At 39.4% G+C, this 22,052-nt stretch overlaps 1 protein-coding gene across 1 annotated transcript; it reads right to left on the bottom strand.

Moving 5' to 3' along the window:
• Nucleotides 1-5,172: 5,172 nt before the first annotated feature.
• Nucleotides 5,173-18,312, bottom strand: pygo (pygopus family PHD finger). The gene is made up of 4 exons (XM_089253045.1): nt 17,731-18,312; nt 14,629-14,726; nt 9,769-9,975; nt 5,173-7,496 (listed from the first exon to the last, which is right to left on the bottom strand). The coding sequence occupies exons 1-4, from the start codon at nt 17,801-17,803 to the stop codon at nt 7,230-7,232; spliced, it is 645 nt and encodes a 214-aa protein (XP_089109171.1). The 5' UTR covers nt 17,804-18,312; the 3' UTR covers nt 5,173-7,229.
• Nucleotides 18,313-22,052: the final 3,740 nt, after the last annotated feature.

Here is a 22,052-nt window from a genome sequence, read left to right as displayed (position 1 = left end):
TTTTTATATTTTAGTTTTTATTTTCCTCGAGCAGCCGGTTGAGAACCGCTGGTTTAAAGCAATGGTGATCAACCTCTAGGACTAAGCGGACATTTCATTCGCTTAAAAACTAGTCACGGGGCCACTAGATTAAGTGCTCTGGAACTATGCCGCAGGTTACTCAAGGAAACTATAAATATACCGTGGGCCACTTTAAGCGATTTTGGAACTGTACCACAGGTCAATTAAGTGCCCTGTAAATACATCGCGGTCCACTCAAGTGATCTAATAATGCACCGCAGGTCACTTAGGTGATCTGGATCGCTTAAATGATGTGGAACTGTGCCGCGAGCCACTTAAGTGCTCTGTAAGTATACCGCGGATCACTTAAGCGATCTGAAAATGTGCAGCGGGTCACTTGAGTGATCTGAAGCTGTGCCGCGAAGATCTGTAATTATGCTGTGGATGACTTGGGTGATCTGGAAATTTGCCGCGGGCAACTTGAGTGATTTTAAATCATGCCCTGAGGCACTTAAAAAATCTGGGAACATTCCACAGGTGATGAGACTCAGGTGATATGGAAATGCATTGTGGGTCACACACGCATAAGTAATATACACATAAGTAATCTGGAAATGTGATGCTCAGTTCACTTTTACATTAGTGTTGAGGTCGCGTTCCATGTGTTGAGCATGTATGGTTTAGAACAATACCTAAGAGAATTAAAGAATAATTATATTAGTCCTACGCAATCATTGACAAGAAATAAGAATTTCAGCATTAACAGGAAATTCGCCAAAGTTAATTTTGTTTCCATCAGATCTTCTATGGTGAATTCCGAAATGTTTCATTCAGTCAAACCCACCCATCATAATGAACTTGGAGGGACAGAAAAGTCAGTTTATTATACCCAATCTAATAAAAAAAGCATAGTATTTGGGATGGAACCAAAAATTCTGTTCATCATCATAAGCTGGGTTCAACTGCACTTACGTTAAAAGTTGATATTACTTTCATAGAACTTGAATGGTAAATTCCAAAAAATGCGCCATTCTAACTCGATCAATGCGGACATCAGGGCTGGACAAATAAATGTATTGCCCGAGGCATAGTTTCTCTCTCATTATTTAAACTCTTCAGTAAGTATTTTTATCAATAGATGGCAAACACATTTGTTTTGAATGTGTGGGGGAAAACATTATGAAAAGGGAAATTTCATTGAGCCACACTATAAAAGTTCTTTTACAAAACTCAACAAATGCAACCAATGAGCTTACCGGCTGTATTCGCTCGAGTGTAACTGATATGCTCACTGGTTACATTTGTCAAGTCTAACCATCCACCCGGGAAGGAGGGGGGGGGGAATTTGTCAAAAAATCAGCCCATGCAAGAAATTCTTCAGTGTTGTAAAAAATTTTTGAGGAGAACAAAGGAATAATCTGAATTATTTTAATGTGTAGTGCAATGCTCTTAATTTTCTATATTATCTGCATATTTTCATCAGTAGATAGCAGCACGTTCATTTTAAATGTTTAGGGAAAGCATTTCCTCAAAAAGGAAAACTAAGCAATGTTTTTCGGGCATGTAAAATTTTTTGAAATTTGTCCAGCCCTGGCGGATATTATACATGTTCTTCACACAAACGTGACACATTTCGAAGAGGAGTTAGCAGTCGATTTTGCATGCCCCCACTTCAAACATATAAGAAATTTAAAAAATACTAGATAATGATATGTTTCGATACATCAAGAATGATAAGTACAAGAGAGGAAGACGAAAAAAAAAACCAAAAAAACAGTTGCATCACAGACCATAAGAACTTTCATAAGACAGAATAGTAATAATAAAAAAACTGGCGATAAAACTTGTACTTTGTTAACGAGTAACACAAAATAGTAATATTTCATCAGAGTTGTGATGATGTAGGAATATAATGGAATCAGGGAAAGGAAAAAGATTTATACAGAGTGGATCCAATTGATGGCAGACACTTATTCAACCAAAAAAATTTTTTTGGTTAACGGGAAACATTGGTTAATAGATGTGAAGCATGGTAGAACTCTGATTATCTGAGCCTCGATTGACCAAGTTTTGGATAAATTACCCAATGCAATTTTCAGAAATTAATTTTTAAAATTGGAGGTAAGTAAAACCTGCTGGTTTACTACCGCAGGCGTACTTAACACTTTTCATTGATATGTTTGTTTCCCAGCAAACAGAATGCCCAAATGTGTGCAGAGAGCTATATGTGTTGTGTTGACTAAGATCAGTGTTTCTCGAAATAGGTGATATGGCACCTTGGGGGGGGGGGGGGAAGGGCCAATGGAATGGATCAGAGAGGATGAAAAAAGCTACAGATAGCACATAGAATCGTGTCTGTTAATATAACGTGTCATTTGAACATAAACGTGTCTGTTAAAGGGAGTTGTTCGCTAATGGAAAGTGTCCATGATAAACAGGGCCACAATTAAGGGAGAGTAAATTTCAGTTTTTAGTTGTGACTCTGGTTATATATATATGCGAGGTTCCACTGTATTTTCATTAAATCATTTTATTGCATTATTCGGTAGTTAAAAAAACCTTTATGTAAACGTGATTTTCACCATTTGTCTTCAACATCAAAACTCTGTAAGGTCAGGATTATCCAAGGTAGGTCCATTCCACATTATCTCAGATAATCTGGGTCCTACTGCACATTTAAACCCTATGCCACAAGAGCGATTAGTAGGGACTAGAATTTTTACGACCTAAAAACCCAGTGTTGTAACAGATTGGTTGGAAAAAAGCTTGAAATTCTGGTTTTTAATCTGTAATGACGCCAGGTTTTTAGGTCGTAAACATTCTAGCTCTACTGATTAGTATTTCTTAGCAGTAAAGGTGAAACTTAACGGTCACCACTCGCCACGTGGCAACTAGACATTTCAGAATGGAGACCAATTTTTTTTGTTTTAGTCGCCACCAATTTTCTGTCTTCCTTTGTAGTGATTGTAGTTTTCTTAAAATTGGTTTCTTCACATTTTTTTGCTTGAGTTCATGAGTGGCCACTATATTTAGCAAGTCTAGTCACCACTGACAGGTAGGGAAATTCATTAATTTTCACCTCTTGTTAACAGGAACTGCTCACTAATGGAGAGTGACCATTATAGAAAGTTCCACCTTAATATTAAACAATGAATTCAATGTTCAACAACAAAATTCCTAGAAATCATTATCACCAAACACGATAGTAGCAGACAACTGACTGTACCACAAAGGCGATTTCATGAGAAAATATTATTAGCGTCAGACAAATAATTAGAGTCAAAAAACATCAAAAATCAATAGTTGGGTATGAAAAAAAAGTCAAAGCTGAATGAAGCAGAACTTTCATCAATGAGTGATGACCATAAAAAAAAGATAATGAGCAACTCTAGTCATTCAGTCAACTAAACTCTTGCTCTTTAGGCTACTCGAGATCGGCTTGAGTATCCTTTTGTGAGGAGAGTAACTAACTGCCAAGTACATGAAAATGACAGAGAGAGGAGGAGAAAAATCTTATAGAGCGTATCTTTAAGGAAAAAAATTACAGTCAAATCCAGATTTAATGAATGAATTAAATCAGACATTTTTATTTGTTAAAGCGAAGAAAATTGTTATATCGCGACTGAGATTAGACAAATATAAGTGCAGAAACTTCTAAAAAAGTAGTTAAATAGAAATTCGTTACATCAGGGTCTGACTGTATTGCCATTCTAGTAAAAAAAAAGCAACTAGGGTTGTATGAATTCTGTACTCCACTCAGTCAACAAAATGCTTATATAAATGCTCAATAATTGATCAGGTACCACTTTTGTTTACATGTATTATTTACTCATACCCCGAGATTCTCTCAGATCTTTCTTATCATTCATCCTATACTGTAATAGACATTTGAGAGACAAATTATTATATCATATAGGAAGCATTAATGCAGAAGTTTTTAACCAGTAGTCCTAGAATCCCTTGACTCTTTTAATGGTTTTTTAAAGTTTTCCTGATTCGCATTATAACTGCAACATTTGAAATGGCAAAACAGTCCCAAATCGACACATATTTTAAGAATTTTTTTTGACTGCGAGCAGGTAAATGCTCCTCCCAAGAAAATTTATGGCACCCATCGCTTTTATTTCACTCACTATGATACAAAAATGAGCGTGTGGCTTCCTAGAGAGAGAAATAATTTTTTTAGGGGAAAAAAATATTTTTGTATTATTTTACTGAGCGTATATTTCTTTCTCTATTTTTCTTGCTTCTTTTTCTTATCTAAACTTGAACAAGAGCTGACTCCGCCCACTGGCAGTTGATTGGTTGGAGGTGGGGATGGAAAATGTATTGCAAAAAGCTGCTTCATTACATTTAGAAGACGAAATATCTCGCCATGACAGAAATAAAACAGATCAAGTCTGATGAGATATCTCGGGATTGCCACTGAAAGGATTAAGGCCCTTGGAGTGATTTCGGAAGAAGGGTCTGCAAGCGTGGATGAAAATAAAATTAGCTCGTTCCTACATTGCTACATACTGAATATTATTTTTCAAAAGGGTCTATGATCTTCATTGTATTGGTACAGGACATCTGTGTGTGAACCCCATGTTATTAATACAAAAGGTCCATGGAACACAAAAAGGTTAAGAACCCCTGCATTAGTGGTAACTAACTGGCCAGAACTGGTTGATAATAGATTGTTATTGTAAAAGAGTCTGATACAGTGATCAACAACATGCAAAAGACCCATAAAAGTGGTCACAGACATCACATCAACAATCATTTATGTTTCGCCAGGGTCATTTTATGCACTCGAGAACATAAGCAGATACAGGCTCGTGAAACGGTGGGGGGTTCCCCAAGGATGTGTGTAGGGAATGGGGGGAGATCTTTCTCCTATTTCTCGCAAATAGGTTGGTTTTGGGGGGGGGACGCTTTCAGCAGTAGCCATATCTTGTTGTCTTGGCACCATATTTCTCCCTAATGTTGAAGTTGTTCAGGAAAGAATGCAACAAAGACTGAGCACAGTTTTGATCACTGATCATTTTTGTTGCACCACTGCCATTTTCTGCACACGAGGGCTAATTAGAACCCAGGACCTACAATTTATTGCCAATTCCAAATGGCAGATGTTTTTTTATACTTATCGAGGGGTTGGTGCGCTAACCCCTCGATAGGGACTCCCTGCGGTAGCAATTTTTTCCTGTGGTCATGTTGCCATTTTTTTCTTGTACCCCTGTGTCAGGAAATTTTTCTGACAAGGACAAACAGGTTATTGAACTTGCGATACCTCTAAAAACCTCCCTAGGTACTTTAGGCGAGCATCTTATCAACCTGGGCTACTGTGCCCCCCCAATTTTGAATCAACAGAAACATCTTATGGTACAACGTGCGGTTGTGCCATGGATTTGGGCTACCATGTCTTCTCAGATAGGCTACTCACGCATTTTCTTTTATACAATACCTATGGTTAACTATAGAATGCTACTGATCTTTTTCACCAGTGATTCGCAAACAGTGCGCCACAGCACTTTAGTATTCGACATGATTTGCCAATGGTGCTTCAAGGTTTCAGCAAAAAAAACCAAGGAGAGATTATAGGGAGCATATTAAGGAGAATGTATAGGGAGGATATTAACCAAGGAGAATATAAGGGTTGGACAAATCACAAAAAAATCTAGGTGCCAAAAAATTTTTACCCGAAGAAAATGGACCAAAATAATGCTTCTTTTGACTTTTTAAGGGCAATGACCCTCTTTCGTGTTGGCAGATATATATAAATAAAAAACACTTTGTGCTGATCTCAGCCTGCAATTTAGTAACTACACAAAGAAAATTTTCGGTGCCAATGCCAATTTTTTAGTCGCCATGGCGACCTGGGATTTTTCCAGGCATGCTTATGATAGAATCATCACTTTTATCGCTCAGCACCAAGAGAAGCTTTGAACAAAAGAACCATTGGTTTTCAATGTATGCACCACAGCTTCAGGAAAAGTTGCCAAAATATTTTTTCAAGGAGCATCAAGTCAAGGATATCGATGTGAGCATACTCAGTGACTACTTTCATGATGACTTTCTGTGTCACATTACAAGGGAGCTGCAGGTGTTTAAATTGTGAGAATCATTGGTCTGGAGAGCGATATTGCTTGGATGGAACATAACAGAGGGAATAGTGGAAACCTATGTGGGTAATAAATAGAATCCTATGGGGTTTTTCTTAAGAAAAGAGAAGTTTGAGAATATTATTTTCCTTAAAAAGAGGAGGAAATGGGAATAATAAATTCAGAAAACTCCAAAAAAAAAAAAAAAATCTGACTGCCAATTTTGTCCAAAAATCTGCGGCAAACAATTTCATACACTGATGACTCTACTTATTTTTGGTTGCCTGTTTTCTTCCAATGATCTCCAGATAGCCAAAATCACACAAGACTCTGTCTACATCTACACTAAAGATGTCTCCCATGGTTGTGAACAAAACTCTTTTTGAGTGAAATTTTTATCTGCAGCCCAGCCATTAAAACTAATTTATAATAATTCAGTCTCCATGAAAGTGACAAAAAACCAGAAGACATCAACACCTTGAAAAGTATATAAATACAACAATGGCAACAAAAAAATAATTAAACGATAAAAGAAACTGAATACTTTTAAACACAATTTTAAATGCACAATTCACTCTACTTAAAAATAGGCGTGAAATACATGAAATTTGTTGCACATTATTTGTTTCATGTTAATCCATAACAAAAATAAAAACTTTTAGATGGTATAGTTGAATAATACCTGAAACATTGACAATCATAGCCTCATCCACAAATTCCTGAACAAAGTGTTCCTGAAGTGACGGAATTTTCATTTTTTGAAATTTACAATATTCTTAGTTGAGTACTCATTTTTTTTTCGAACCAGTGCTCTGCCCAATGTGCACCGAATGTAAATAGCTATCCCCACGAAAAGTGCATCTAAAGCCTAAATCTAACCATACACCGCTTTCATTTCATTAAAACATCTCTATTGTGTATTCTATGGACGAAATTTTTCTTTTTAAGCACCAATGGCAAAGCACTGATTTAAAAAAAAGAAAAAAAATTATGTTCGATACTTCAGACGGAAAAAATAATAATTTCACACCCTCAGTCATACAATAAACCTTACATACACGGACATTCGCTTGCATACACACGCACACAATCATGATACTATGCACAATTAACCGGTGCAAATGATGTCGATATTGAAATGGCTATTTATGGCTTAAACTTAACAAGTGGTATATTTTTAGTTGAGAGGCACTTGTCGCACACCCACTCGGCATACACTTCAGCAGTCAGGAGGTGAAATGCAGCGTCCGTGAGTCCTGTACAAATTCGATGGAACCAGAAGTTGCAACCACTCTCGCAGAGCACAGCCTGGTCATTGTCATGAACTTCTTTGTGACAGATACCGCATGGATATATGGGAGGAGCATTGGGATTCTGCGGATTGAATACCATTGGTTGGTCTGGTGGATAGACCTGCGTGAAAGAAAAAGATCCAAATTATACATGTTGACAATAGAAGACTTCACTGAATTAAATAACCACACCCTTTATTAAACATATTTATTTGTGAGTGAAATGATCTGTGGATGGTAAGCTTTTTATTGATAAGCAGAAAGAGCTGTGAATGGCAAGCTTTATATTGGTAAGAAAAATAATCTATAATTGGATTGGTGAGTAGAATGACCTAAGAACAGCAAGCTTTGAATTGATAAGCAGAATCAGCCATGTATAGCAAGCTTTATTTGGTGAGAAGAATTAACTGTTCATGACAAGCTTTGGATTGGAAAGCAGAACGTACCATGGATTTCAACCTTTGGATTCTGAAGTTGGTTTTCTGTGGTTCCCAACTTCGAGGCGCAAATGCGAGCCAATCTCCCCGTTAAAAAGTCTCGCCACAGAGAGCAACAGTCCTACAAACAGTACAAATATTCAGTCACTACACATCACTCACTTCACTTCTGAGATATAGATGGCAGCACTGAAAAATCATACACAACACTAGATATGCACTCAGACTGTTAGGTACACGCACTTACACTTCCGGCACAACTCACTAGGTAGTAAATTGCCTATGGCAATAGACCTGAGTTGTGCTCGGTTTGAAAAAAAAAAAACCTTTGGATTGGTAAGAGAATAATCCATGAACGGCAAAAGCTTTGGATTGGAAAACAGAGTGAGCCATGAATGACAAAATTTGGATTGCAAAGTAGAATGAATTGTGAATGGCAAGCTTAGGATTGGTAAGCAGAATTAGCCATGTAAGCAAAATCATCCATGAATGGCAAGATTTGAATTTCTCAGCGTAAAATTATCTGTGTGCGCGTATACATTTTTATAAAAACCTGTTTCCTTACCGATACTCAGGGAAACACAGCAAAGAAGCAGCTTGTTGGAAGGAGAGATGCAGATGGGTTTGGTACCAAAATAGACGATACAATATAAAAAATAAATAGCAGGGGAGATCTTTGAGTCACGAGCACCATCTATGCCAGGGCTTGAATAAAAAATTAGATGTAATCCGAATTTCTTAGGAGCCAAGCATATTTTTTCAGAGAAAAGCTATTATAAATTAATGGTTTCCGGGACTTGATGACCTCTTTCTATGTTGGTTGGCACACTCACAAAAATTTTAAAAACTTTTCTTTGTATCTGACTTACATTTAGTAACAGCACCATAAATATGTCAGGCCCTGGTCTATGCTAACCATCAGAGGGGCACCTATATGACAAACTTTTCAATATCATATATGTCTTTCTTCTTTTTCACAAGTCTTTGATTTTTCAGAAAAACATCTATGTTACTCATGATGAGCCATGCCACTGGAGTCATAGAAGATGATCAGCATGACCTTGACACTGCATCTTCAGAAGACCAAATCATCAGTCAAAATAGAATGAATGGGTCCAATGATAATGCTCACCTTGACTTCAAATTCTCTGATTGAGATTCAATGATCTTGCGTCACCAGAGTTCTCATATGGTCAATAACACAATAACAATCTCATTTCTCGAATATGTTAAGGGCCTACTAGAACATGTTTCATTGATGCTTGGCCATCTTTGAAGCAGTTGTACCCCACTCCTTTTTCAGTGTGGTGCCCATTTCTCCATCTCTAAAGGTCTGCTGAATCTTGCGGATTATTTCCACTCAAGAATCACCAAGCTTCACACAAAATTTAACGTAGTAGCGTTAAGTTTTTCCTGCCATTTTGTTAAAAATGAAAATGTTACAGAGCTCACTTACACTTCCTCATTCATCAGCGGTCTGCCTGTGACTGGCAGGTTCTGCAGGCAGGAAAAAATTCCAGCATGCACACTAAGATTACTTACACACACACAAACTATGGCTCCCCTAGCTTCATTGGTCTGAGCACAAAAATTATGGTAGGGGATACTTTTTGAACAAACCTTGTACATATTCTGTATGTATTATCTGCTCAATGTGAAACAAGGATTGACAAATCAAACAAATTTCTTAGGACAACAAGCATATTATTTTTGGGGGAAACTATCTAAAATATTTTTTTTAGTTCTCTAAAACTTTGACCATTTCACACGATAGTAGACATGTTGATGTAAGCAAAATGATTTTGAAAATGCAGCGTTGTCTTCAAACTTCAATTCAACAAATCCAACACAAAAAAATTTAGGTGTTAATTTTATTTTATTAGTCGCCAGGATTATCTGGCACCTGGGATTAATCAAGACCTCGGCATAAATGTGAACATATGCAAGCAAACTCACTTTGCCAGATGTCATAGGCACTGGTTTCGAATGCATGGGCGGTGGACCAGGCATGTGCGTCACACAGGACGCAGACATGTTTGGGATGGCATGGCTTGTGGACGGAGGAATCGTGTCGTCGAATGGGTTGCTTGCAACGATAGTTTCTCCAAAGCCTGTTTGGGGTTGCGGAGGAAGCAGGTCTGGCAATGGCGGAGGTGGTGCAGCCTGAAACAGAAAGACAAAAGAGAGATTAGGCAGCTGTAACTTTTTGGGATTGAAATCTTGCTAATAGCATATTCCCTTTGATTTATAAGATACTAAGAAGTAAAAGTAAATAATTTTTTCTTAAACAATCAAGCATAGCAGTTAAAATACAGAATTCATTCCATCTTTGGCACCACAGCTCCAATGATCTTTAAATAAGCAGACTTTACATGGTTCACATGGAATTATGTGCTGCTGCTTGTGTAATATGAGGGGCCACCCAGTTACCGATATTATGATGGGAAGTCCCATGGATCGCCGGCGGAGGTTCTGTGCAGGATCGTCATCGAACTCAGGTTATGAAAATATTACTGTGCAATATTAAATTGTGATAAATGTTTTGTAATATCAAGTATATATTTATACAAGAAAAATGTGCAATGTCCAACCTTCATGCCATCTGTGGGCTGTGGACCACTTTACGGTTAATAACTTCATGAGAATTTCAATGTGCAATAGGCCTATTGTTGTGGACCCTGGCCAGGTCTTCAATGTTTACTCCTTCTATGTTGCCAACTTCCATATGTCAAAAGTTGAAATAGTGTTTCATTCTGTATGATATGTAAATGAGTTTTACTGTTTGAATATGCTAAGTTTTTACAAGCTATTGATACTGCATTCTGATTGGATCTTGGCATGGGAAGATTCCCTTAAAAGATTGTCAGTGTGCCGAAAAGATTGGAAAATACACAGATATACACAATGATATGTTTTAACAAGGCATTTCGCGCCCAGAATAGGCGTACATGTCTATGTTCTGATGATCCGACAGTCTAATCTAGTTCAGATGTAGCAACTTAGGGCCACCAGGCTCTTGTTCCTGTCTGCCATAGTTCCATGGGCATGATGGAATACTAGTCTTCTCACCGCGACACTGACCCGTCCAGAAACCTGGTCATATATGGTTCATGTGGGATCTCGCTCAAGATAGCCGGGCTGAGCTGATACCGTCACAAAGCCTCGACCACCTATGATGCTGAGCTGATACCGTCACAAAGCCTCGACCACCTATGATCCTGAGCTGATACCGTCACAAAGCCTTGACCACCTACGATGCTTAGCTGATACTGTCACAAAGCCTCAACCACTCGCGGTGCTGAGCTAGTGCCGTCTCAAAACTCTACCACCTGGGACACACGTCGGTAATACTTGTGCAGTAGAAAGGTGACGCTGACATGGAAATGTGAATCTCGTCTGATTGACTGACAGATCTTATCAATTAATTTTCAATAATTACTAAAGTTAAAAACTCTAAAAAATTGTATTTATGTTTATTCCTTTTAACTGGTTAAAAGTTCTAAAAAAAATGTAAAGAAACTTAATATTGTAATAAATCTTATTAGTGGAAAGAAAATTGTGTATTTCATTGTTGTCATTCACATATACTAATTCTATGTTGGGTAACAAAAAAAAATAAATAACCGGGAATGTATTGTAAATCAGTACATATAATTTGGGGGCTCGACCAATCCCAATGCATACTGCGGATGACAATTTTGAATTTCCACTTAATTTTAAATCTTTTTTGCAAAGGTGAAAAAAGACAAATCATAGATTGCAGATGTATTTTTGAGATATTACCGATCGAGCTGTCTTGATTGAGTTGAATTTTTGATTTATTTCTTTGAAGTATGCTAAAAGGAAAAGATTTTTAATCTTGAGATTTTTCATGAATCAGGATATGGTTCAGATAGAAATATGTGTAATCTAGTCTGTTGATCTAAGTTCAGATCATGCAAAAAAAGGGAAATTTTGTTTTGAGAATTTTACTAGTCATTTTTTTATATAAACTGAAGAGCCAAAAAAACTGGTACAGGCATGCGTATGCAAATGAAGAGATATGGAACCAATAAGAGTACGACGCTGTGGTCGGCAACGCCTATATAACACAACAAGTGTCTGGCATAGTTGTTAGATCGGTTACTGCTGCTACAATGGCAGGTTATCAAGATTTAATTGAGTTTGAACGTGGTGTTATAGTCGGCGCACGAGAGATGGGACATAGCATCTCTGAGGTAGCGATGAAATTTGGATTTTCACGTATGACCATTTCACGAGTGTACCGTGAATATCGGGAATCCGGTAAAAAATTAAATCTACGACATCGCTGTGGCCGGAGAAAGATCATGCAAGAATGGGACCAACGACGACTGACGAGAATCATTAAACGTGACAGACGTGCAACCCTTCCGCAAATTGCCACAGATTTCAATGCTGGGCCATCAACAAGTGTCAGCGTGCGAACCATTCAACGAAACATCATCCATATGGGCTTTTGGAGCAGAAGGCCCACTCGTGTACCCTTGATGACTGCACGCCACAAAGCTTTACGCCTCGTCTGGGCCCGACAACACCGACATTGGACTGTTGAGGACTGGAAACACGTTGCCTGGTCTGACGAGTCTCGGTTCCAATTGCTTCGAGCTGATGGACGTGTATGGGTATGGAGACAACCACATAAATCCATGGACCCTACATGTCAACAGGGGACTGTTCAAGCTGGCGGAGGCTCTGTGATGGTATGGGGCGTGTGCAGTTGGCGTGATATGGGACCCCTGATACGTCTAGATACGACTCTGACAGGTACGTAAGCATCCTGTCTGATCACCTGCACCCATTCATGTCCATTGTGCATTCCGACGGACTTGGACAATTTCACGCACAATGCGACACCCCACACGTCCAGAATTGCTACAAAGTGGCTCCAGGAACACTCTTCTGACTTTAGACACTTCCGTTGGCCACCAAAATCCCCAGACATGAACATTATTGAACATATCTGGGAACCCTTGTTCAGAAGAGATCTCCACCCCCTCTTACTCCTACGGATTTATGGACAGCCCTGCAGGATTCATGGTGTCAATTACCTCCAGCACTACTTCAGACATTAGTCGAGTCCATGCCACGTCGTGTTGCTCCACTTCTGCGGCCTCGCGGGGACCCTACATGATATTAGGAAGGTACCAGTTTTTTTTGGCTCTTCAGTGTATAAGTACATATGAAAGTATTTAAATGTGGATCGCAAGGACTTCTCCCCGGGTGAATAGAGTGGGGAGGTGCCTGTCAAAAATATTGTATATAATGTGTATTTTGGGGGTATAAAGAATTGTATTTCATGTTTTTTGGGGGAGGGGGGGGGCGAGGTTTTTATGAGATTTCTTGAGACAAATAATGTGATATTTTGTGATAGTTTTGGAGTAATTTGAGGTAGTTGAGGGTTTTCTTTGGTAGTAGTAGGGCAGGGCCCTAAGAGATTTATTGTGTTATAATGTATTTCAAGTGGGATTTTGATATTTTTAAGTGTATTTATGTATTTTTGCGGGATTTTGATATTTTTGAGTGTATTTATGTATTTCATGCAAGATTAATTGTTTTTGGTGTTTCATGCTCTTTAGGCAGGTTTTCCTCCTCTCGAGGGCCATAGATTGAAAGGAAAAATTTGGATCTCAGAAAATTCTGCTAATTTTTCTTTTGTTGGCCGGGTGAAAATGTAAAATTACCTTGGGCCCCCCCCCCCATGGAATAATAGTCCTAGATCTAGTCATTTTGAAATCTTCATTTATTGTCTGACCTTTAATTCACCTCCGAGAACCAGTCCGCTGTAGATTTCCACCGAACGGCCAGCATTGTTTACATTTCAGTATCAGTGTTGCCAGATTTCATGTCATAGTTGTATTTTTATTCTGAATAGTTATGCAAATAACACTTGCCTGTCATTATGTGTTAGTTTTCCAGAGCAGAAGATCACGCATCCTGATTCGACAGTGAAACGAGCGATGCTCTGGGAATGGTCCCCTTTAAATAGCGGCGGTATGCTGGAAACAAGGCACAAGTATACCAAGTCACAGATAACTGCTCTTCTTGCTAAGGTGTTTCGCCCGGTCAGGTGCGCACCGGACATCGTCTCTTACCATCATCATGAACCATTGGTTGAGTAGCGAGCTTATTGTCTGCTAATGCGGAAGTTTGTTGGAGATGCCACTGCCTGCCCATTAAGATGTTCGTCCCAGTCATCACTCGAGGATGTCACCGCAGCTAGCATCCTCGAGTGATGACTGGGACGAACATCTTAATTGAATCGCGTGACTCTTTTGATGGTGGTCCGACGCAATGCAATTGGTGAGCCCAAAACTTTTTCTAGAACTTGTTCTTAAAAAAGAAAACTTTAACGAAGACCTAATATTGATAACTGAGTTGGGGGAAATGTTATTTGCGTGCGATCTGGTCTCGGAATAATCAAATAAATGTCTTAAAAAAAAAAAATGTGTTGACAATTCATTCTTGCCATCTGTAGTGCAATATTGGGATACATAAACACACATAAAATAATTAAATGAATACGGGAATGGAACATTCAAACGTTGCACTTGCTCTAGTGGCTATAAGGAAAAGGGGGGGGGGGTGGTTACCCAATACTGTTGGGCTAGTTGCTGCGTGTGTGAATCAAGACTCTGTTAAATATTTAAAAACAAAGTTGTTTCATACAAAGATATTTTTTTAATTGGCGATCAATTCAGGTGGACTGCATTCTGCATTGGAGCATCACAATCAACAGCCACGTGACTGAACAAATTTGAATATGCGTAAAACAAGAATGAAAATAGGGAGAAAAACCTGAGCAGGTGGAATATTGCAGCCAGTTCTCCGCTTCTTAGTTGATGGACTGTCCGGCTGCCCAATGCCTTTCAAATCACAAACTACGTCAGGATCCCCTAAAAATTTGAGAAAACAAATTAAAATTACAAAACACACATTGCTATCATAATTTATTTCACATTAACAAGAAAAACAGTGTTTTCCATAAATTTATCTTAACAATCCCACAATCCCCCGTTACTGATGTGAAAATATGAGTCCCATTAAAGCACCTCGCATAAGACTATTTGGAGTGCATAGTAACTCACAAATCTGTATAATTTTATATAATAAGTAACTTATGTGGACACTGGCAGGACTAAAAAATTTGTCTGTAAAAAGGGGTGACTGTTTGGATAAGAAGTTTTTTGAGATGCATACTTTTATAATGCAAGCTGAAATTACTATTTGGCCGTAAAAGAGGGGTGACTGCATCTTAGGGGGGGGGGTGTCCATTAAGAGGGGTTTTAATGTATTTTAAGAAATTCAGAATTTACATATTTCCGCATATTGCACATTACCATACATCAGATTGATTCATGTAATAGTTGATTTTTCGTTGACGTTCATGACAGCATTGGAGTGAAAAAGAGTTCACCATGTTGACACTGACCAGGCTTATGCAAAATTGACCGTATCTAAACAATCATTTAGTTTTTCATTTTCTTATTATTTAGATTTGATATTTCTAACCTAGGCATGTTAAATATTGCCTGGTCGAGGCTTATAGAACAATAATGCACAAGGACGCATAAATATGATTGGTAATCACCTGACTTTCAGGTCGTTATTTATTTTTAACCTAAATGCCAGCCTAGAACATTGTTTTTGTCCATTTTTTTATGTGCCATCCTTTTTTGCCAATTTATCACAATTGTTATTCTCTTGCCATGGCAAAATGGCACCAAAGCAAAATTATACTCGGAGAGAGACTTGGAAGTCTGCCCCCCCCCCCCAATTCACAATGTAGTGCATGGATCGGATTAATATTTGGATATCATTGGAAAAAAAATTGGCAGCATAAAAAACAACGGAAACCAAACATTATCGGATATCATTGTATTTTTCTATTGTCTCTCAGGTTGTACCTTTAATATTTTCCTTTATTTGAACAGTGCGGGATTTTATATATACCCTGATTGATTTATTATTTAAACAAGGGTTCTGGCTTTATTTAAACCCTGGTCGATTTATTTTTATCCAGTTTTATTTTTTAAACACCTGGAAGGGCTGTTTATTTAAAAGCGTCTGGATGCCTTATGTTGTTTTGATTGTTATTATTATATTTAATAATTATTATGTGCTTGTTGGTTTCCGTTGTTTATACTGGCGATTTTTTTTTCGCCGCCAGTAATGTGTCTAACGGCCTTGGCGACTTTTGATTGGGTCGTCTGACATGTTTTGGCGCCAAAAAAGTCGCCGAAAATCGCCACGCTACCCCTTATACCGAAGCTGTTGCTTAATGTTACTGACGCAAAAACATGATACTGATGTAACATGAAAATTCAAGTATTTTCATATTTACCTCAGAAAATGGAAGGGAAGACAGATGGTGGCACAAACATGAAACAAGCGCAACTCGATAACAAATATGTTAAGGCCACACTCTAAAAAAACAGGCATTCCAGCAGGTGCTGATTCGATTTGTTAGAAATTCAGTGTAGGAATGTGTACGAGGTGCATGTATGGTTAAGTAGTAGTAGTATTTAGGGAACAAACATTAAATATTGCATAAAGAGTAGGAATACGCAAATACTTCCAGCACAACTAACTCCCTAAAATGGGTTAAAATTATAGAAAATTTCCCAATCACGATAGACTGGAGTTGTGCTAGTTTAAGAAAAAGTTGTTGCGTTTACAGATCTTGGGAGGGGGGGGGGAAGAATACAGAAAAGTGTGGGTAAGAGATGGCTGGGTTTACTGGTTGCATATAATCAATAATTGATGCTTTACTCACCAATGCATATAGCTACTACTATTTAACAACGTTCATGCACTTCATGGTAATTCCTCTGCAGAATTTCAAATGAATCTATACATGCTGGAACATGTGTTCTAAGGGTATGTATGGCCTCTATCAGTGGCATCAGAGCCACCCAAACAAGTTTGGGCACCCCCAGAATTTATTCATAATAGAGAATTTCCTGCATAAAACTCAAGCCGATCGCCTACAGGTCTCTTCCTAGGCCTATGGCCTCTATAACGCATTTATTTTGTCAGAGTTATGCTTGTTTTGTGTTCAGCTGGTGCTGCCACCTACCTTCCATATTTGGATTGTAGATGGTAAATGCTTCAATGTTCATGTCATCTAAGTATCTAATTCAAAGTCTGTCTGCTTTCTACAGAGACTTTTTCGAATGGAACACAGACTCACATTTGTGCCTCGAAGTGGGAAAACCGCAGAAAGCCCAACTTCAAACGATTACCACTGTGTTGCCAATAGGGTTTGAACCTGGATCTTTATGATGAGGGTCCAGCACGATATCCACACCAGAAACGGATCCAGGATGTGTCGGGAGTTGTGAATTGTGTAAGTTCTTTGAGTCATCCCATATTTTACAGGACACATGAAATTTCCCATATTATTCTGCTCTTGGGAGGGGGACAATTGTTCTTATTTCTCCCCGCCCCCACTGAATTTGCGCCTGAGCGAAGGCAGACATCTCCATCTGCAAATGGAGCGGAGACATGTCTTCATCTGTGAATGAAGCTGAGGTGGACATCTTCAGCTTTGTATGAAGCGAAGGCTGACATCTTCAGCTGCGAATGAAGTGGAAGCAGGCAGATCCAGAGCGAAGTGTCGGAAAAATTACTTAGTGCGTAGTTGCATTGGGTCATCCGGTATTTTTGCGCCTAACAAATTTACCCCAAATTATTCTACTATTGGTAGAGGGTGATCGCCCTTTGGCCAAAAAGCAATGGTTCATCGCTAATGTCACTGAGGCTTTGTGGGTATTGATAACACACTATTGGCATACTCAATGCAAAACTGGTGATTATAATGGCATACAGAAATTGATGGCAGTAACATAACACGCAACATGATTATATTGAGATTATACCAATAATAATGATACTCACATGAAGAAGGAACTTGTTGCTGTATTATCCTGCCTTTGAACTTTGTGGCGGCACCCCTCCTCTCCCTGGGCATTTATTCTCCGGCGGGTCTTTGTTTATTTTTCGTAATTGAGCAAATTGACGTTTTATTTCCCCTAACGTTTCGACGGCGATTAGTTATTTTAGAATCATTTTTGTGTTTCCGAAGGGGGAAAGAACGAAAAAACAAAAGGAAAGACAAAAATCATCACATCGTCTGTTGTTCTGTTGGGATTTCACGACATGCCTTCTTGGGAGAAGAATCGCTGCTGCTGCTGCTACATGACCGCGGGAGGCCGAATCGATTCCGCGACCACCGCTCGAATTTCGCATCAAAAACAAATGCCACCGATTGACGCGAAACCAACGCAAAAAAATAAACAGACGACAGTGTAAAAAAATACTCCTCAGCAACCCTTGTTTACAGCCATGAATTAACAACAACTGCTGCACAAATATCGTAATCATTTATTACTTGTCTTCGCCTTTGTATCGGCTGGCCTAACTCGGGCATTTGAATAAAAGCCGGGAGAAAATGTGACCATATAACCCGTATTTCACTACTACTACTTAACCACAATGTGCTCCTAATACACATTCCTCAGAGGAATTTCTAACGAATCGGAACTGTTTGTGTGAATATGAAAATGCATGGCCCTAACCTATTTAAGTTATTCGAGTTTTTGCTACTGCTGCCGTCTATGCCCCATATTTTGAAGTAACGATGGTAAATGCTTCAATTTTAATGTTATATTAGAATCATATTGAAAATCGGCTGCTCTCTGTGGACAGACTTTTCAAATGAGAACCGGCTCGCATTCACGCCTTGAAGCTCGAAAACCGCAGAAAACCAACGCCAGCCGACCACCATTCTACTAAACTACACATGCATCTTGTCCATGTTACTACAGGGCCGGATAAACCATTAAGCAAATTTAAGCACGTCCTTGGGGCATCGAGAGAAAAGCAGCACCACAAAAAATGATCAACTAGTAAATTTTTTCCAATGTAAAATTTTTCTCCAGAATCAACCACCTGGTAGAAAATCCTAAAAGTTTTAAGATCATTTGACTGTGTACAGGTGAAAATTTTTGGCCAAAGGTTGATCAGGGAACCGGGCGCACCCGGGTTACTTCTGAAAAGTCCCCGAAAAACCCAAACTTTACGTTTTTTTTCTTTCTAATTCCAGGGGCAGTGCCGTCATAACACATGGGTCCACCCGGGCACGGCCCGGGGGCCTCACAAAAATGAGATCCGGTTGAAATTTTCTAGAATTTACCAGGTAGGGCCTCAGAAAAACCACTTGGCCATGGGGGCCCATGATGCTCTTAAGACGGTCCTGTCAAGGAGTCCCAAAATATTTTCTTCTGCGCCCGGGGACTCAACCAACCTTAATTCACCACTGTTTAGGAAACAGATAAATTCAACTGCCCTTGCGGGGAACCCACGTCCTCTCACTTGCCGGGTGAGCACCCTAAACCATAGACTGCAAAAGCAACGAATATCTCAATCTTTCCTTAAAGCTCGAGGGCATTGAACGGGACCGTACATGGACGGTCGGACCTAATTCAGGCCAAAGCTCACATTTTGCTGACATTGCCACCAGACGACGACTTATCCGCAGGTCCGGACTTGAGCAGGGGTGAAGGGTGCGGCACCGGGCCCCTAAATTTTAGGGGTCGCAAAATGAGATAAAATACTTTTATCTCAAATATTTTAAAATAATTTTTACATTTTGACTTACTATTTAACTTCTTAACAAAGTACGTAAAGCTTAAAACGCTGTTCAAGACTGGGAACTCTTAATATTCAGACATTGAACTCTCAGGACTAGGATTTGAACCCCCCCCCCCCCCGTGGGAAGGTGGGTAGCAGGTGGATCTGGTGTCCCGGGTGCTGAACCAACTGGCACGCTTATATATAATAAAAATTACACTGGGGGGGGGGGGGTTAAATGTGCGGTTGCTCCGGCTGAAAGAGTATATGTAGATGCATGGGGAAATTCTTGGCCGAGTTAATGCTAAAAAGTTTTCCCAGCATGATCTATCCAACTGATTAAGTTCCTTTGGGGGGGGGGGGGGCAGAGCTGGGACAATGTTCTACTCTGGTGGTGGTGGCTGAAAGAGTATCTAGTAGCGACCCTGGATAGATTATCGATTCTCTAGCCCCCTTCAACCATGATTCCCTATATACGGACTGAGCAGCGGACACTATTGTCCAAATTTATTGCTTAATGGCTTACCATGAAATAGCAGTTTGATAATCATCCTAGGATGCCAGTGAAAACCTAGCATGCAGCAGGGAGCCCACAGACACAGGGGAATGGGAAAACCAGTTTTAGAGGGCCGCAAAGCTGCTTTTGCACTGGCCGCAAAATACTTAAGCCTGCTTATCCGAGGATAATCTCACTCTCCGCTATCTATACGAAGCTAAATATATATATATCAGGTCTATCGTGAATCTAATATAGATCTTTCTCAGGTTCACGATCTGGGTCTGAGTCAAATTCACGATATAGAGATCTATGTATTTCAAACTACATTAAAATAATTTATTCTTCTAAGAGTTGTTGTTCTTCAAAGCAAAGATTATTCACATGGAGTCAAATACATATTCGACAGAAAAATTAAAGACTTGATGTCTTTACGATCTAATCGTAATACATCTCGACATACGACGGCCGTCGTATGTGGAGGGCTTGATGTTCCGCCGCATGACGTCAGCTATGGCTAGCAGGACCTGCTGAGCGTCCGCGGAAAGCATAGGTTCTCGAAATTTCTTTTCCAGCTCCAGTATCCTCTTTGGGAGCTTCTCGTCGACAGCGGTCATCTCTTGGGAAAGTTCTTCTTTCACTCCAGCGACGGCAAAGTGTTTATGTCATTCTCCACCCCAGCTATGGCGATATGGCGATGTCATCCTTCACCCGGCTATGGCAATGTCATCCTTCACCCGGCTATGGCAATGTCATCCTCCACCCGGCTATGGCAATGTCTCCCTTCACAGTGGTCACATCCTCTCGACGGCAGCAATGGAGGTGGTGACACCTTCTTTGACGGCAGCAATGGAAGTATTGACGGCGGAGACATCTTCTCTCATCGCTGAGCTCGTTGACTGCATCTTGTCCTGGATGCCTGACTTTATCTGGCCTATCACAGATTTCAGCTGTTCTCGCATCTCGTCCATGTTCATGCCTCTCGTTTTTACTATTCAAGTCCTTGAATTACTCCACTCCTTAAATCAAACTGTTCGGGATAATTTCTCGCAAGTCCTTGAAATAAGCAGAGGATGAAACAATTTGCAAGACGTCACAGATTTATTTCAAAGAAAACAGCCATTTACACTTATTCACAAGCAGCAGAAATGCGCGTTCGATTCGACAGATAACGTTGCTCCTTCCAAATCCATTTTTACAAATCGACCTCGTTTTTATAGACACATCGAATTTTCCAGAAATTCTACCGTAGTATCAGTCTGGCGGCGCCACCGTAAGGAGGTCAACAAAGACCTCCTGGGTCTTTCAACATGATTCGAGTGTTTATCTTTATATTTCTGGTTTGGCATCGTTCCAGCTCGGCGGTATTTCGAGGGGTTTTAAACAAATTGCACTACCGATAATCTTCGTAACAATATTTATTGTAGTACTATTTACAGTAAATTTCAATACGCAATTCCCACGATGAATCTTTGCTACGAGACTAACTGGAAGGGAATTACAAAAAACAACTGCTTTTATTATATTGCGCATTTTTCTGTTCTTTGAACTTAATTCTACGATTTTTTCTTCCTTTCAAATGGGTCGAAGAAAATCGTCCACAGCTCAGAAACAGCAAAAAAAATGAATTGTACACTCGTTCGGATAGGCGGTGCCGTCTTAACCCATGGATCCACCCGACTCAATGGAAGAGAGGGTCTGACAAAAATGAGATCTGATTGAATTTTTCGGGAGTAAACACGTAAATTTGCCAGGTTGGGCCTCAGAAAAATCACGCGGACCAGTGGCCCATGATAATCTTAAGACGGCTCTGGGAATGGGTTGTCATTTTGAGTGACTACAAAGTGTCTGTTAGCCGATTCTGTGCAAAATCCTCATTAGAAGTCATTAAAAAATCTCATAAAATGTTTCAGTCATCCATGTGAAAACTTTATTGGAAATGCAAAATGCTGAATTAATCTATTCAAAATCTTCCGCGCGTAGGGGCTAATATAAAATGCTGCATATTCAGTAGTGTATTCCAGTGTTCGCCAACCCTTTTCCAAGCCGTACTTCTTCATACCATATGTCTTGTTTTACGAGACGTAGTTTT

Source organism: Pholcus phalangioides, unplaced genomic scaffold (genome assembly GCF_987345545.1).
Source record: "Pholcus phalangioides strain wild (caught in Gottingen) unplaced genomic scaffold, Ppha-v1.0 ptg000031l_1, whole genome shotgun sequence".
NCBI classification, from domain to species: Eukaryota; Metazoa; Arthropoda; class Arachnida; order Araneae; family Pholcidae; genus Pholcus; species Pholcus phalangioides.
Note: the sequence above shows the minus strand (reverse complement) of the source record. Positions and strands in the feature narration are given on the sequence as shown.